The 16,857-nt window shown below is 36.8% G+C and overlaps 1 protein-coding gene across 1 annotated transcript; it reads right to left on the bottom strand.

The window, feature by feature from the left end:
- Window positions 1-65: 65 nt before the first annotated feature.
- Window positions 66-3,211, bottom strand: LOC121759693 (ribonuclease 3-like protein 2). Its single transcript, XM_042155365.1, has 4 exons — window positions 2,584-3,211; window positions 1,336-1,488; window positions 791-1,164; window positions 66-404 (listed from the first exon to the last, which is right to left on the bottom strand). Exons 1-4 carry the CDS (start codon window positions 2,935-2,937, stop codon window positions 230-232), a joined length of 1,056 nt encoding a protein of 351 aa, XP_042011299.1. The 5' UTR covers window positions 2,938-3,211; the 3' UTR covers window positions 66-229.
- Window positions 3,212-16,857: the final 13,646 nt, after the last annotated feature.

The following is a 16,857-nucleotide window of genomic DNA, read 5'->3' on the forward strand; positions in this document are numbered from 1 at the left end:
TTGATTAATTGTGTCAACAATCAAGAGTCAATTAACTCTTCTAAACAATCAAGACTAGGTGAATGTAAAAAATAAAATATCCTCATTGCCTTGTCAAATTCTTGAGAATAAAGTATTTCCATGGCTTTGTCAAATTCTTGATTCTAAAGAATTTGATAGTGCAACAACTATAATCCCTATCGTGGTGAGCTGTTTCACTAAATACACCTATCCTAGGTTTAGGACATAATCATACATAGTTTGAGTTTCTAAGACCGAAGAGCATTACTGAAGCTGCTGAGTTCTCTGCCTCTCTCACTCTTGGCTTCTCTTTCCCCTCCCTCACAAGTATACCTTTTGATATTTCAATTTCAACCGAGCATGTAAATATCTTCTGATGAGCAACGCCGCCTTCTTTAAGGATTCTGCACATGCTTGGCAGTGTCAAAGATCTATACATAACTTCTCACAATTTTTCAACATTGGAAAGTGAAAGACAGTTAAGAGAAAGATCTCTATCTTTAGGATATGATATGGGATTTGTTTTACAATGAACTGCCAAACAGCACTTCAGCAAATCGGTAAAAGCAATGGCGAGCGATGTGTCATTGAACTTTGAATGTGGTTAAAACCTAGAATTATCATGCATTTAATATATGTGGGGAACACCACAGTTTAAAAGCAAAAATTACTTCCTTTCACAGGAAAAGCAAGAAATGGGTATGATGGAGGAGGTAAAACTCATACGCAGACTCTGTAAATAGCATAGTAACAGTAACACAAAGTTCTTAATAATGGTAAAAATGCTTACTTGTAGTTTGGTTTCGGCCATTTCTTCTTGCCACACACCTCATACAGCTTCTGTTTTGCTTCTTCAATTTCACCATCCATATTGAGTTGGTTGAATATGGTATCCTTCAATGGGTTGCAAGATTTATGAGACAGCTTTTCAACAGCAGCCTTCGCAGCAAGGAGCTTTGCCATTTCTCTTTGCTCGGAAGAAGCAGAGGCAATACACTCCCCATTGACGGTAACAGTAGCAAATGTTCTCTCTCCTTTCCTCCTGTAACTTATATCAACCAGGTTTCCATCCTTTTGGCATAACTGAAAGAGCATAGTTACAGGTTGTGGTTGCTGCTCCAAATCATTTAGCATTACAATGGGTTCCAGAAGATGTCTAAAGATCTGAAACAACATGGAAGAAAACTTATAACCGAATCAAGCTAAGACATTTTTTTGGTTGAGAACATGTTGTAAACAGATTGCTTCTCATATTTAAAACGAAAAGACCTCCTACTTTGACATTAATTCTACTAATCATATTCAACAGAGTAGAAAAGGAAGAAACAAATTAACCTTCCATGTAGTATGTAAATCAAAATTGCAATCAACATACAAAGCAGCTGCCACTGACTCCACAATATCCGCAAGAATTTTCGGGGCTTTGACCAATCCCCCATATATCTCTAATTCCCCCTCCTCTTGTACTGCCTTTACAAAATCATTAACCTGAAACATAGGAATAAAACATTAAGGACTTGATAGAGTTGAAAGTGAACAAGTAGGCTCAGATTTTTTTCAAAAATTGATCAATAATGGCCAATGGTCATTGGTGACTTGAACCCCCGACCTATTGAGCACACATCTTGAGTGAACAGTAACGGAAATATTCATCAAAAGTGCATCATACACTCAGTGTTGTTAGGGGTGTGTTAAAGTGCTTATCAGATAACCGAGTTAGCTTCACCTTATCAACTCCAGCAAAGCCATGAAGCACAGTAGCACAAATTGAAATATGCATCAGTTACTTCATATTCCACTGGATATCTCTAATAATAAACCAGTGAAGTGCAGAAATTTGACAAAACCACTATATATCTCTATTTCTTCCTTCCCTTATAGTGCCACTACAAATTCTCTTACCTATAAAACATAGGCTTAAAAGAAACATGATCTTGACAAAGTTGAAAGTGTATGAGTTGGCTTAACTTCATATTCCACTGGTAAACCAGGCAACTGCAGAAATTTGACAACCCCTATATATATATATCTCTATTTCTTCCTTCCCTTGTAGTGCCACTACAATTTCTCTTACCTAAAACAGGAACATGATCTTAACAAAGTTGAAAGTGACGAGTTGGCTTGGCGTCCCAAGAAGCACTTGAGCAGGCGTCTTCAGTGGCGAATAACACCAAAATTCATCGAAAGCGCATTACACACTCAGATGAACATTTATCCATCAGTAAGCCCTGACACGGCCCAAAAGTGCTTATTAGATATCAAAAGCCAACTCCACCATCAACTCCAGTAAACCCATGTTCTGAAGTAGCAACATTTACATATCCATCAATTACTACTTTTTTCCACACCACACCTCTAGAGTCAAACTATGCCACTGTATAAATTCTCTTCAAATTTGGCAATTGGCATTAATTTCTCTTTATCAGATCAGCTACCCGTTATAAACATCAATTATTGGTAAAAAAAAATAAAGAGCAACCCGAAATTGGAATCAGAAAGAAAAAGCCTAAACGAAATCGACGCCGTAAACGGTAGAAATAAGGGCGAATTGAGCAGTTACAAAATATGAATTGAAGCAGATACCTTTTCTTCAAGGACAGCAACGTTGTAGCGTACGTATGTATAGAGGCGGTGGCGGACGGCGACGCGCGCAAGCTTCTCGGTGCTGAGGTTGGCGGCGCGCAGGAGCGAGAGCCTCCCGGGATCGAGGCCGGGATAGCGGAGGTAAACGAAATTGGAGACGGCCAAACCAAGAGCGGCGTCGCCGAGGAACTCGAGGCGCTGATAGGAGGCGGAGTCGGAACAGGAGGAGTGAGTCAAGGCCTCTTCCAGAAGCTTCTTCTGCTTGAAACAATAACCGAGGAGATTCTCCACCGCCCCTACCGATGCATCAATGTTCGATATTTCTTCAACCTCAACGTATCCGGTCGCCTCCATCTCGTATAAGCAAGAACTATGCTACACTGCCTTTAATTAGGTTTCAGAAAATCAAAATTTTCATAGGCTTTAAATAGGTATGGAAATTTCGTGAGAAGAAGCATAAAAATATTGTTTTTAGGAAAAAAGTCGAAGCAGATTACAACAGATTTCAAATTAGGAAATCCGATCTCCGATTCTCAATTGTCAGTTTGGAAAGTTACAGTGAGCAGAGAAGACTCGATTTGACTGTTTCAATTCTGTTTTGCTTTTTGCAACCTAGTTGAAGAAGGAGATGGAGACACTATTTAAATTTAAAATCTATGATTATTATTGGTTTATTTACCTTTTATGAGCATCTCCATCCGTTCTCTTGCCAACGAGGGTCCATGTTTTTCCACAAGAACAAGCTCAAGGGTCCCATCATTCTATTATTCAATTTAAATAAAAATATTTTCACAAAATTAAAATACATTAAAAATATCCGGAATACTATTACAAATTACAAAAAAATTAAAAATTAAACAATTAAAATCCTAAAAATTAAAAAGTACATAATTAAATTCATAAAATTAAAAAAAACCACTACTTGTGGACGAATTTCGCCCAAATGTGTTTGATTAGGTCTTCTTGTAGCTCAATGTGGGCTTGGGTATCGCGCATTGTGTTCCTTGTTTCGATCCTCTCGCCCACCGTCGTATGCACACCTCAGTGTGGGGGAGACCTCGCGGTTGAGCTTCCGGCTTCATCCTCGTCGTAAAAGCTAGCCGCCATTGGTCCTTCGTCAGCTATAATCATGTTGTGCAAGATAATACACGTGTACATGATGTCGGCAATATTTTTCACGTACCACAGCCGAGACGGGACCTTCACAATGTTGAATCGGGCTTGAAGGACCCCAAAAGCTCTTTCGACGTCTTTCCGAGCGGACACTTGACGGTGCGCAAAAAGAACTCGTCTCGGGTCTTGCGGGTTGCTGAGCGTCTTCACGAAAGTCGACCACCTTGGGTAGATACCATCGGCGAGATAGTAACACATGTGGTATGCATTTCCGTTGACGGTGAAGTTGATCGCCGGTGCTACACCATTCAAAACATCATTGAAGAGTGGTGAAGAATAGAGCACGTTCAAGTCGTTGTTGGATCCGGCAATACCAAAATATGCATGCCAAATCCATAGGCGGTAGTCGGCGACCGCTTCAAGGTTAAGTGTTGGGCCGCCGCCTTTGTGGCCGTTAAGTATTGCCCCCTCCAAGCAGTCGGACAATTCTTCCACCACCAATGCATGCAGAAAACCATGGACTGTTTCGTGAAGACGAAGCAACCGTTGGTAATCATCGGTGGTGGGTGCCCGAAGGAATTCCTCACCGAAAGCTGAAAGAACGCCGTCGCAAAATTTTTAAGGCAAAGGATTCCAGTTGACTCACCGACATCCAAATACTCGCCGAAGAGGTCAGCCGTTTGCTCAGTAGCAAGTTGTCGGATGGCACATGTACACTTCTGCTGTTCTGCAACGCCGAGAGACTTTGTCGACCGGTTGCGTCTGTACTTGTTTGAAAGTATTCAACACGGGAGGATAATGTGTTGACAATACGCATAAACAAGCGTTTTGACATGCGAAAACGGTGCCGAAAGTAATCTTCCGGAAACCGTGGTTGGTCAGAAAAATAGTCGGCAACGAGCCTTTCGTTGGCTCACTCCCGGTCACGATGGATGTAGCGGCGAGTTGATCTAGTTGGTCGAGGAGGAGGTGCGGGGGTATTCGCGGTGACATAGGCTTCATAGGCGGCACGATATTGTTCATAGTATTCTTGTTCTTCGCGCTCCGCTTCCGCATTGAGATTGGTGAAATCCATTTGAGAGGGTTTGAGTGAGAGAGGAAGATGTAGATAAGTTGTATGAAAAAATATGAATGAGAGATGAATGGGAGATGATTTGATGTGAAATATGAATGATAAATGTGTATTTATAGATGATTTTGGGAATAAAAAATTAAATTGAATTAAAAAAATCCAGAAAAATGGTAAAAAGACCATATTTTTGGGAATCTGAATTTTTTTAAAATTTTTGGTATTATGTTCGATTTAAAAAAAATAATTTCCAACGGAAATGTCGTTGGCCAATCAGAACGCGCTACGTCAGCTGCTCGCTGGCACGGACGTGCTCGATGCATTGAGCAGCGCCGCGCCAGCGGCGAGAGCGTAGCGGCGGACAGCGGGTGCCGTGCCGCTGGCACGGACGGACGGACGTCGTCCTTCAACTGCTGCGGATGCTCTAAGTTTTAACTGTATATGGTAAGATTTTGTTTAATTAAAAATAGATGAATCTGATTTTTTTTCCTGTAATTATGGAAATTAAGGTATGTCGATGTCGTGAATATTTGAATGATATTTATGTAATTTGATTTTGAAGTTATTTTCGAATTCAAGAGTATGATTTTATGGATTTGAGATTTATATATTTATATAAATAGAGATAAATTTATATTCAATTAATTTCTGATATAAGCAAAAATACATGTCAATTTAATTGAGTGATGACTGATGCATATCAACGTGAATATATTTAGGGCATATTTAAATACATTTATCCACGTAATGTGCATCAATTATATAGTTCAAGCTGTTAATAAAAATTGCATATAATATGCATAATACGTTAACTAAAAATAATTAGCATTTAAATAATGACTAATTATTACTTATTAGTCACCAGATTTGTCAATCTAATGGTTAAACAAAAATATTTAATTTAATTGAAAAGAGTAATAAAGTCAATCTTTTTACATGAAAGTTAAGCTATAGTTACTCAATATTTCCATAATAAATACAATATGATTTATCATTATTATTCTTTATATATATTTATAGTTTTTTTATATTAAATGGTTTACGATGATACCTCTTTAATAATTTTTTTATGGATTTCGAATGTGATATTCTTTACATAGTCATGGGCCATGGCTGGCTGAGCTAGTCTATACATATTGGGTCTTATTAATAAAATTTAAGGGAGTGAGGGAGTACATAAAATCAGATATAACTATATTATCTAGGTTGAATACATCCATTCCAACTCTACACCATTTCTAAATCAGAATAACCCAGGAATCATGAGCTTCATCCCATAACAAATTGCATTCACGGCTGGTCAAAATAATACTCCCTCCGTCCCGAATAAGAGTCACTAATTTCCATTTTGGGTCGTCCCCTATTAAGAGTCACTCTTCATTTTTACTATAAATGGTAGTAGACCTCACATTCCACTAACTCACTCTACTCGCATTTTATTATAAAACCAATATAAAAATATGAGTATCACATTTCACTAACTTTTTCAATCAATTTTTCTCTACATTTCTTAAAACTCGTGTCCGGTCAAAGAGCGACTCTTATTAGGGGACGGAGGGAGTATTAATCACCCGCGTGAGGTTGCTCTCGACTCTGTAGTTATCACACACTCATCGTGCATCCATCACATCACATCACATCGTGCATAGTTACATATTGTCCTTCGCACCCACTAAGGTCATCCACTACGCTGTCTCTATACCGTCCCTTAAACCGTCCCTTAACTACTATTTGACCACTATTTGAGGGCCCCACTGTACTTTATTCCTCCAACCCTTAACTAAGGGACGGAACCTGCAACGCTCCGTCCCTTAACCGTCCCTTATTCCGTCCCTTAATTACTATTCATTCAATTTCATTTTTTATTTTTTTTTCCAACCCAATTCAATTAAAACAAACACACTTAGACGTCTCCAAACCGAACCGGCCCGAAACCGTCGCCGGCGGTTCCGAACCGGAACCGGAACCGTCACCGGCGGTTCGAACCGGCGTGGGAACCGCCGGAACCGCCGGGCCGGTTCCGGTTCCTCATTTTATGCAAACCGTAACCGGCGGGTCGGAACCGCCGGTTCCGGCGAAACCGGCGGTTCGGCGGTTTCCTACACAATTTCAGGCCTACTCCCTAGCCTTTCACAATTTCAGGGTTAAACCGGCGGTTCCGGGTCTAAACCGGCGGTTCCGGGCCTAAACCGGCGGTTTCCCACCGCAATTTTCAAAATTTGAAAATTCAAACGGTCCGTAAACCGCCGGTTCCACCGAAAACCGGCGGTTTCGGCGGCGAACCGGCGGTTTCGGCGTTATTTTTCAAAATTTAAATTTTTTATCACAATTTTCCCCTATAAATACCCCCTCCTCTTCCATTTCTACTCACCCCATTCTTGTGTTAATAAGAATTTCTCTCTCAATCTCAATTTCTCTATTCTCCATCCTCATTCTCTCAAGTTGTGTACGTTGTTTGCGCTCATAATTTACTCACGTTGTTCTTGTTCACGTTATCATATAGTCATATTCACATAAACACTACTATCTATTCTCTACTTCCAATTTCCATAATATCATGTCTTCATCTCGTCGTGGTGGTGATCGGGGCAAGGGCATTGCTCAAGATCAAAGTGACTCTCGGCGTCGTCGTGCCCCTTCTAGAGCACAAGTTGCAGAGGGGGTGGGAAGGCGAGCCGCTCTTCGATTACAAGTAAGTTCTAAACTTCTAAATTAAATGTTTTACTATGTTAATATGTTATAATAAGTTTTAATATGTTAGTAGTTTTTTAATATGTTTTATTATGTTATATGATATAAGTTTTAATATGTTAGTAAGTTTTAATATGTTTTAATATGTTATATGATAAGTCTTTAATTTGAGAGCACCATTTGGTATACTTGCGATCAAGCCAAATAGGTAAGCAAGGTAAGAGAACTACGTGGACTTTGATTCCAAAATGCAATTGAGCATTGAGGATACGTAGGCATCTCAACTTATATTTCAACTTAAATTTTAAATTTAAGTTTAAATTTAAGTTGAGCTCAAGTCCTTTTCCTTTATTTCTTTTTTCTCCCCTTTATTTCGAATATGTAATTTTGTAAATTGTAATGAAGACTTTAAGTCTTTTGTAATTTATAATTTTGAAGTTGTAATTTCTAATTTTTATGTTGTAATTTGTAAATTTTAACTTGTAATTTGTAATTTTAAAGTTGTAATTTGTAATTTTGAAGTTGTAATTTGTATCAATAAAATTACATTTGTACATCGCTTCATTCTAATGTTATTTACGCAAGTTTTTTTACATTTTAAACTTGAATTACAATTTACAAAATGCAAAAAAAAAAAAAAATCGGATAAACCGCCGAACCGCCGAACCGGCCCGGAACCGGGTAACAACCGACGGTTAGGCCGGTTCAAGTGAACCGGCGGTTCACGGTTCATAAACCGGAACCGTGCGGTCTTCGACGGGCCGGTTCCAGTTCCAACAAATCTTGAACCGGAACCGCCGGTTCCGAACCGTGAACCGGCGGTTCACGAACCGTGGTGACGTCTAAACACACTTCATTAAAATTAAAATAACATTACAGCATAAAATAAAAATAAAATTAAAATTTAAAAAAAACATAATTAAAATCTTAAAAAAATAAAAATGACATAATTTAAAATACAATTTTATATGGACATCCTTGAATGTTTGATAAGGCTAATTTCATGCATAGGTCTAGGGGAAAAATTCGTGAATTTACAGGGTCTAACACTTGTTTTAAGCCAGGTGTGTAGAAGGAATCCGCCAGGTCCAGGAAGGGAAGGCGGTAATCACACGCCCGAGGAAACTGGCGGATAAGTGAACAATGTGCGAAAAATTGCTTGACGGAGGAAACCTCGGAGTTGAAGGGTAGAATAGAGATTTCTACGAAGATTCTAAAAGGTTATGTCCGCATCTATAAAAGGGAGAAGCATGCACGCTGGAGGGATCTTCTCGGTTGGAGGCCTCGCTAACAGCCTGTAGCTTAGTTCACTTTTCACACACTTGGGTTCTTTTCGTGGGGAGATTCAGGGTGACGCACTTTGGGTTCACATCTAGCTTTTTCACGTTTTCGATTGGGTTATAACACCGTCCTTCTGCGGGGCGAAGAAACAATTTAATTTCCGCTTTCATACTTTGCTGATTTCGCCGAGCTTCGCTGTTCGAAGCTCGGACCTCTGGTTGTTTTTACCATTTATTCCGTATTTTATGCGAGTTTTATTTTCAGTTATGTCGATGATGTTGATTTCTGGTTTTGCTGCTATGATCTTCTGAAATTTGAGTTAGTTTACTTGTTTTGGATGCGTTTCGCAATTGTTTTCTGAATTTATGCAGGTTGTGGTTGGATCTGGGTGATCGGAGTCTGTTTGTTGATGAATCGGAGAGTTGAGTTCGCTGGTGTTGTGGAGATGTTTGTGATTGTTTGAATTCGGAGTTGATCGGGACAGATCTGTGAAAACCGGAGTTATAGAGTCGATTTTGTCTGTTGTTGGGTTCGGATCGCTTGGATCCGGAGTGGATTAAGCATCTGACGTGAATCTGAGCAAGATTGATTAAATTTCATGCCTAGTTTACGTGTTTTCATTTCATTTCGCCTAGATTACGCAGATCTGATGTATTTCCGGTTCATGGTAAGTTTCCAGCATCCAAATCTTTATATTCTGTTCGAATCCAGATATATGCTCTTCTTTCTCCATTTGCGTGCTTGAATCGGTTAGGAAATTTCATGTCGTTGTTGGTTGGAGCATAAGTTTGTTATTTGCAGCTTTGGCCGTACTTACTATAGTTAGAGTCATGGTCCCCGCCGTTTTATTCTCTCTGTCTAGTCTTAATTAGTTAGACGTTTACTCAATCTAGGAAGTAAAATGTGTCTCTCAGTATTGAAGTCTGATTCTATTTTCCTTTCCGTGTCCTAGGTCTAGCATTTACATTTTGTGCCTAGGTCTAGAGGTAGTTAAAATTCTCAACCCTTTTGCGTGGCAGCAGCCGCTTGTTTCCAGAGTTTCTAAGCACTACTTCATGAATCCATCTTCGTGGGATCGACCCCGCTTCTCTATACTAATTTATAGTATTCGGGTTGAGAGATTTATTTTTGAAGGGGAGTCGAGTGTGTCCAACTACAAAAACACTGTTGTTCTCTTGAGTTCCTGGACCTGGTGATCCGGTGGATTTAAGGAGCGTGGTGTCTTGACTGAGCACTTGCTTTAGTTTTCTCTGTGCACACTTGACATACTTACTATCACTGCTTACAGAGTAACCACCTTCAATGTTTTATGTTTCACTTTCGATGTGGGACAAAATCATTCTTGGATGTCTCTATAAGAGAGAAACAACCAAGAATGATTTTGTCCCACATCGAAAGTGAAACATAAAACATTCAAGGATGTCTCTATAAAAGAAGAACAACCAAGAATGATTTTATCCCACATCGAAAGTGAAACATAAAACATTCAAGGTTGTCTCTATAAAAGAGAAACAACCAAAAATGACTTTGTCCACATCGAAAGTGGAACAGAAAACATTCAAGGTTGTCTCTATAAAAGAGAAGCAACCAAGAATGACTTTGTCCCATATCGAAAGTGAAACATAAAACATTCAAGGTTGTCTCTATAAAAGAGAAGCAACCAAGAATGACTTTGTCCCATATCGAAAGTGAAACATAAAACATTCAAGGTTGTCTCTATAAAAGAGAAGTAACCAAGAATGACTTTGTGTAACCAAGAATGACTTTGTCCCACATCGAAAGTGAAACGTAAATATTCAAGGTTGTCTCTATAAAAGAGAAGAAACCAAGAATGACATTGTCCCACATCGAAAGTGGAACATAAAACATTCAAGGTTGTCTCTATAAAAGAGAAGCAACCATGAATTATTTTGTCCCACGTCGAAAGTGGAACATAAAACATTCAGTTGTCTCTATAAAATAGAAGCAACCAATAATGACTTTGTCCCACATCGAAAGTGGAACATAAAACATTCAAGATTGTGTCTATAAAAAAGAAGCAACCAAGAATGACTTTGTCCCACATCGAAAGTGGAACATAAAACATTCAAGGTTGTCTCTATAAAAGAGAAGCAAACAAGAATGAGTTTCATAAATTCGCAAGCCCATCAAATATATGTGGGCTATTACGAATTTCTTATATTTATTTATTTGTAAAAATTGTTTTAAAATATAAAAACAATTTTTATAAATAAAAAGTATTTTTTTTTTAAATTCGATTTTTTTTAAAAAAAATTGATTTATTGCGTCAGCACGTGACGACGCCCACTCGCGGGCCGGCGAGTGGGCGTCACGCACGACGCCGGGTCGCGCCACGTCGCCTAGGCGCGTGGCGAGACGGCCCGTCGCTTGTCTCGGCGACACGGGACGCGGGACGGGGCGCGGGACGGGACGGCGAGCTGCAACGCGTCGCGCGACGGACCCGTCTCTCCGGGACGGGTCGCGGAACGCCGGCGCGACGCGTAGTGGATGCTCTTATCCTCGACCCATCTCTACGAAACTCCTGCACATATATTTGCTTTTAAATAAAAATATAGAATTATGATAGCAATATTCAATATTTTTATAATATACATATATACTCGTTATTCGTAAATTTTTTAAACAAAATCTGATAATTCGATAATCATTTTGATTTAAATACAAATCACATTTCCTATCCTATAGAGCTCCTACATACTTATAAATTAGTATTAAAAGATTTATTCAATTCGACATTCATTAATATTGAAATCGAATCTCGATTTGCTTATAAAAACTACTTAGTTGCATATATGCGCTCCCACACCCCAAATTCACGCAAATTGTCATCACATACGTCTCGTCTTCACAAGAGATTCGCAAAACTACCGAATGTCGGTCATCGTTATACCGGCCACATGTTATATATTTATAGTCCAAGAAAAAGAATTAGAATTCTATTCCACAACCTTTCACTTGCCTCATTTATGATAATATTAAAGAAACCCTTTAAGTTTAAAAAGTAAAAGTACTTTTACATTAACACTTAGTATTAGTGTTGGAAGTAATTTGTTTTTTTTAAGAAATAATTAATTATCTTTGCAATCTCTCAAAAAGGTTGCCATAATACATGCTAGCTACTTACATCACTGATTACTCTATCATAAGAAAAAATCACCTTGTAATTCGGATATCACCTTAAAAATAAATATTACTTTTTTTTTGTAATTTCCGTTTCAAATTCCCTAAATTTAAAACCTGAGTATATAATGATATAATCAACTTATGTATTGGAAAGTTAAGAGCGTGAACGTTTCTGAACCAAAATATGTGAACGTTTGGAATGATTATAACACATTTATTTAATGCACAATAACGATGGGAATCAATTTTCGTGTAATTAATACATAATTTTTTTAACTAATATACAATTATGCATCTATCTAAACCATCCCCATGATCATTCTCCCTTACACATGTCATTATTTCCACAAGAGATCTTTTTTAATTTGTTCTTAATTTCTTTGTACACATGTAACGCCCCGTTTCTCTAAACCTAATTTTTTTGTGAAGCACAAAGTACTGACATTTAATGCGATTAATTTTGCGAGGTTCCGTGAATTAATTGTTGAGTGAAATTTGTCGTTGGACTAGAAATTGTGAAATAAATTACTACGTGAAGTTAAAATAATTCCTTTTTGTGAGGAATAAATATATTGGACTCAATTCGCGAGCTGGATCGAATAGATGAGATAAATAATCCAGTCCGTGATAAATAAATTGTGGACTGCACAATTTAAAATAAAATACAATGGACTGTGAATTAAACTAATCTAATTAAATATTTTCCCTGTTGATTTGGTCCTCAATCAACATTAATTAAATTTTTAATTAAAGATTCTATAAAGATTATCCTCCTCCGTGATGAGATTATCCTACTCCGTAATCTGCAAATAAATACCAAACAAATCCAAATTAATCAAAAATATATATAAAAAAATATAAAGAATTTGAATCCTCCCCCTCAACCCAAGTTGAAAAAAAAACGTTCCCTCTCTCCCCTAAATCTCTCTCACATCAAACCACCCCTCCCTCTATATTATTTCCTTCCCAAAATCGTTCTCTCCTATCTATGCAATCAAGAAAAGAAGACAAGGCTTTTCCTCTCAACTTTAATTCAAGGTAATTCTGCAGAAATTTCCCTCGATTTTGCACGTTTCTTTTGGAAATCAACTCATTCAATATTTTTCCGGCAGAAATCGAGAACCAAATTCGAAAGAGGAAGCTATCGGTTGTTTTCTCAAAACCTATTCAAGGTATACTCTCTTTCAATCGAACATTTCTTAACATCATAATACAATCATTCATCCAGGACTATCTTATTAAATACATTCGGAGAATTTACAACGTCTACCAAAGTTCCTCTCTTTTGCATTCTGGATTCCATTCCTAGTCCTCTATTTTGTCCCTAAGATTTCATTCCAAGTTTATTCCTTCAGTGTATATCTCATACGTCAACCTCGCACACTAAACACAAGCAATATTCAACGATGAACCGAACTGAACCACTGAATGCCACGTCAATTAATCAGAAAGTGAGAATTAACAAAAAAGTTGAGTAAAGAACTTATCTTTTGGGGTTGTGCGGGGGCTGTTCGGGTTGGTTTCGGGACGAATCGGGGGGCTGCGGTGATGTTTCGGGGCTGCACGATCACCGACGGAGCAGCGGCGAACAGCAGCCCGGCTCTGTGCAGCGGCGACAGCAGCAGCTTTTCCGGCGGATTGGCGGCGGTGGATGGACGCTGAAGACGACCGTCGATTCTGTGGAGAACCGGGCGACGGTGACGGAACGGCGGAGGTGGAAGGCGACGAGATTGAGAGCTCCGATTTTTGTCGACGAGAGAGAGAGAGGAAGAGAGTGAGATAGGCGTGGGGTATGGTGGAGTTTTGGGCCTTTGTTTTCTTTAAAGGGATTTGGGCCTCAATAATTAAAATTTGGATGTTTTGGGGCTTTTTAATTAAATTGGTGATGTAAGGTGGGGAAATAATTAAGCTTTGGGGCTTTTAATTTAAATCCTTGGGTCGATGAGTAAATTTAATGGTGAGGAATATTTAATTAATTTTTGGAATAATTCAAAGAGTGAATAACTTTATCTTAAGTCAGAAATAATTAATTCGAAGAGAAATAGTTTGCGGGAATTTAATTATACGTGCTTAATTAAATCTTAGGGTTTAATTCGATATCTTCAAAAAAAATACGAGGAGCAAACGGAGGAATTTTAGGCGGCCGCCGAATAATCGAAAATCGAGAAAAAAACGAGATAAATAACTTTAATTAGGGGGCATGCATTTTTTATTTATTTATTTGAAAAGTGTGTTGACATTTAAATATTATCTAAATGTTAAAGGTGAATCATCGCAAGTGAATCGTAATACCAAGGGGAAGAGAGTACTTGATAAATAAGCAGTCGAGGTGGGCTTTCTTTTACTAAACTCTTTTACGCTTTCAAAAGTATGATTATGGTGGAATAAGGGTGGTTTAAATTGTTATGTCATGCCATGTTTGTTTTGATGATGAGATTGTCGCCTGATGCCTAGTTTGTGAGTTCGCTCCATTAGGCTATAGAGCTATGTTGAGATGGTTGCCTGATGCCTAGTTTGTGAGTTCGCTCCATTAGGCTATAGAGCTATGTTAAACGAATTCGGGTCTGAGTAGGGCCGCAAACCCTATCAGGCTAGTGTACACAGGTGGGATCGTGAGCTGTCCTTGCTAGTCGGCCGGTCTCGTGGGCGAATAGTGTGGTCACACTTTCGTCGCACTATGGAAATGTAGTGATTGATAGTTTGTTGAGAAAGTGGGGAGATTGTTTTAACTGGTCAGTCTATGATAATGTTTTTGTGAACTCGATTATTTTCTCAAGTTAAAACTCGAGTTCACTGTGGTATGGATGACATAACTTTTATCAACTGTTTTTGGCATGAGCCCACTGAGTATTTTTATAGTACTCAGCCCTGCATGTGTTTTCCCTATGTGCAGGTTAAGCGGCGACGAGGATAGGGTGGTGTTGAGCACGTAAAAAGGAGAATTTATTGTTTATCTTGGACTATGAGTGTCATTGTGTCTTCATACATGACTTCACTCTTTCTCTTGATCGTTTCCGCTGAGACATTGTTTTTGCTCATCATTCTTTTAGCTTTAAACCTAAGTATTTGGATAATGTTAACCTCTTGGCCCCTTTTTATTAAATATTAATTATTGGTCAAACTCTTTATTGAAACCCTAGTTTCATTCGGCTGGTTATTAAGTTCTTTTAATCACGATCGCCCGTACTTATTAATCCTAGAGGGCGGTCGTGACACTTTAATAGACGTAATTTAATTTGTGGATACTTATATAAGTTAAATCTTTTCATTTTTCTAGTTATCACGCAAATAAATAAAATATTTTCGTTTTTCTAATTTTATTAAAAATTATAATGGCTTCGGATATCACCTTAAAAATAAATATTTTTATTTATATTTTTTTTTGTAATTACCATTTCAAATTCCCTAAAATTAAAATTTATATAATGAAATAATCATTATTAACATCTGTTTTGGAATGTTAAGAGTGTGATCATTTGTGAACCAATATATATGAACTGGGATGATTATAAGACAATTATTTAATGCACAATAACGATGATTTTTGTGTAATTAATACTTTTTTGTGTTAGAAAAATGTTTTGGAGACATAATGTCTAAGACATAATGAGGTTAAAGTAGTAATTTTGTATTACATTGTGTTTATTATTAAATTAATGCTTTACATGTATACTATTTTACCCTTAATGGTATAAAAACGTATGTATGACTTCAATTAAGAAAGGCGGGTGTCTTAATGAGATTTGTGCCGGGCAATTAATTAAATTTCAAAGATTTTTAATTCATTTTTTATTAAGTATTCTCTCCTCTTCTCTAATTATAAGTCTATCAATAAATTCTCTCCTTTTTCTCACGTTATAATTCTCCATCAATAAATTCTCATATTCTTTTTCTCCAAGTATAGTTTTACATCAACAACTTATCTCTTTTCCAATTTGCTCATTTCTAATTTTCTATAACAATAAAAAATATTATTTATACCATTTTATCACATGTAGATTAAAATACGCATTTGATTAATTCCCTTTGCTTTGTCTCTTCACAAAATTAATACTACTAACTTTTTATTCATTAGAACAAAATTATTTATTTATGAGAATAGTAACTTTATTTCCAAAATAGTAACTTTTATTTGCAATAACAGTAACTTTTATTCCCAAAACATTAACTTTTATTTACAAGGATAATAAATGTTATTCATAAGAATAATAAATTTAATTTATTGGAACAATAATTTCATTTAACTAGAGAGAAATGACTTTCCAAAATTAGAAAGTGCATATTATTGCGGGACGGACTAAAAAGAAAATAGTGTATATTCTTGTGGGACGGAGGTAGTATTTGTTACAATAATGCTTTTATTGATTATATTAATAATATTTTATTAATTAAAATGATTATATTTTTAACAATTATAATCTCTTGTCAAATAGCAAACATAAATAACTTTTTTCTGCAATAAATAACTTTTATTTGCAACAAACTATATTAGTAAATTTATATATTAAACACTAATTTTTCATAGTAAATGTAAATTTTATTCCCAATAACAATACTCTTTATTCTATGATGAAGTATAGTAAATAACAAGCTCTCTATCTATCCAATAGACCAAAGGATTTGAGTTATCACATGCTAAATAGAAACCTATTATTGATCCTTTTAAAATAATAAATTTTATTCAAAAATAATAACTTTTCTTGAAAATATCAACACAATGACATTAAAATATCAACACAGTATATTGAAATATCAACAAAATTATTTGTTGTCATTTTAATGTCACTGTATTGACATTTTTAATTCACTACATTGATAAGTTATCAGAGTTTGCAACTTAAGAAAGCCTCTCCTGTAACAAAAGCTATAGAAAATAACACAAAAAATAAGATAACGCAAAAATTCTTCATCATAATAACTATATTATTTTATTATAAAATTCAAATTTGAAGAAGAAAAATGTTTTAATTTTTATT

The sequence above is a fragment of the Salvia splendens genome, chromosome 12 (genome assembly GCF_004379255.2).
Source record: "Salvia splendens isolate huo1 chromosome 12, SspV2, whole genome shotgun sequence".
NCBI lineage: Eukaryota > Viridiplantae > Streptophyta > Magnoliopsida > Lamiales > Lamiaceae > Salvia > Salvia splendens.

What these genes read in the sequence shown, in the direction of transcription:
- LOC121759693 (XM_042155365.1), bottom strand. Translation starts at nt 2,937, where the DNA reads ATGGAGGCGACCGGATACGTTGAGGTTGAAGAAATATCGAACATTGAT. An exon ending in TTGCTGTCCTTGAAGAAAAG is followed by an intron (nt 1,489 to 2,583) that starts GTATCTGCTTCA and finishes CCTATGTTTCAG; the next exon opens with GTTAATGATTTTGTAAAGGC. An exon ending in ATTTACATACTACATGGAAG is followed by an intron (nt 1,165 to 1,335) that starts GTTAATTTGTTT and finishes ATGTTGTTTCAG; the next exon opens with ATCTTTAGACATCTTCTGGA.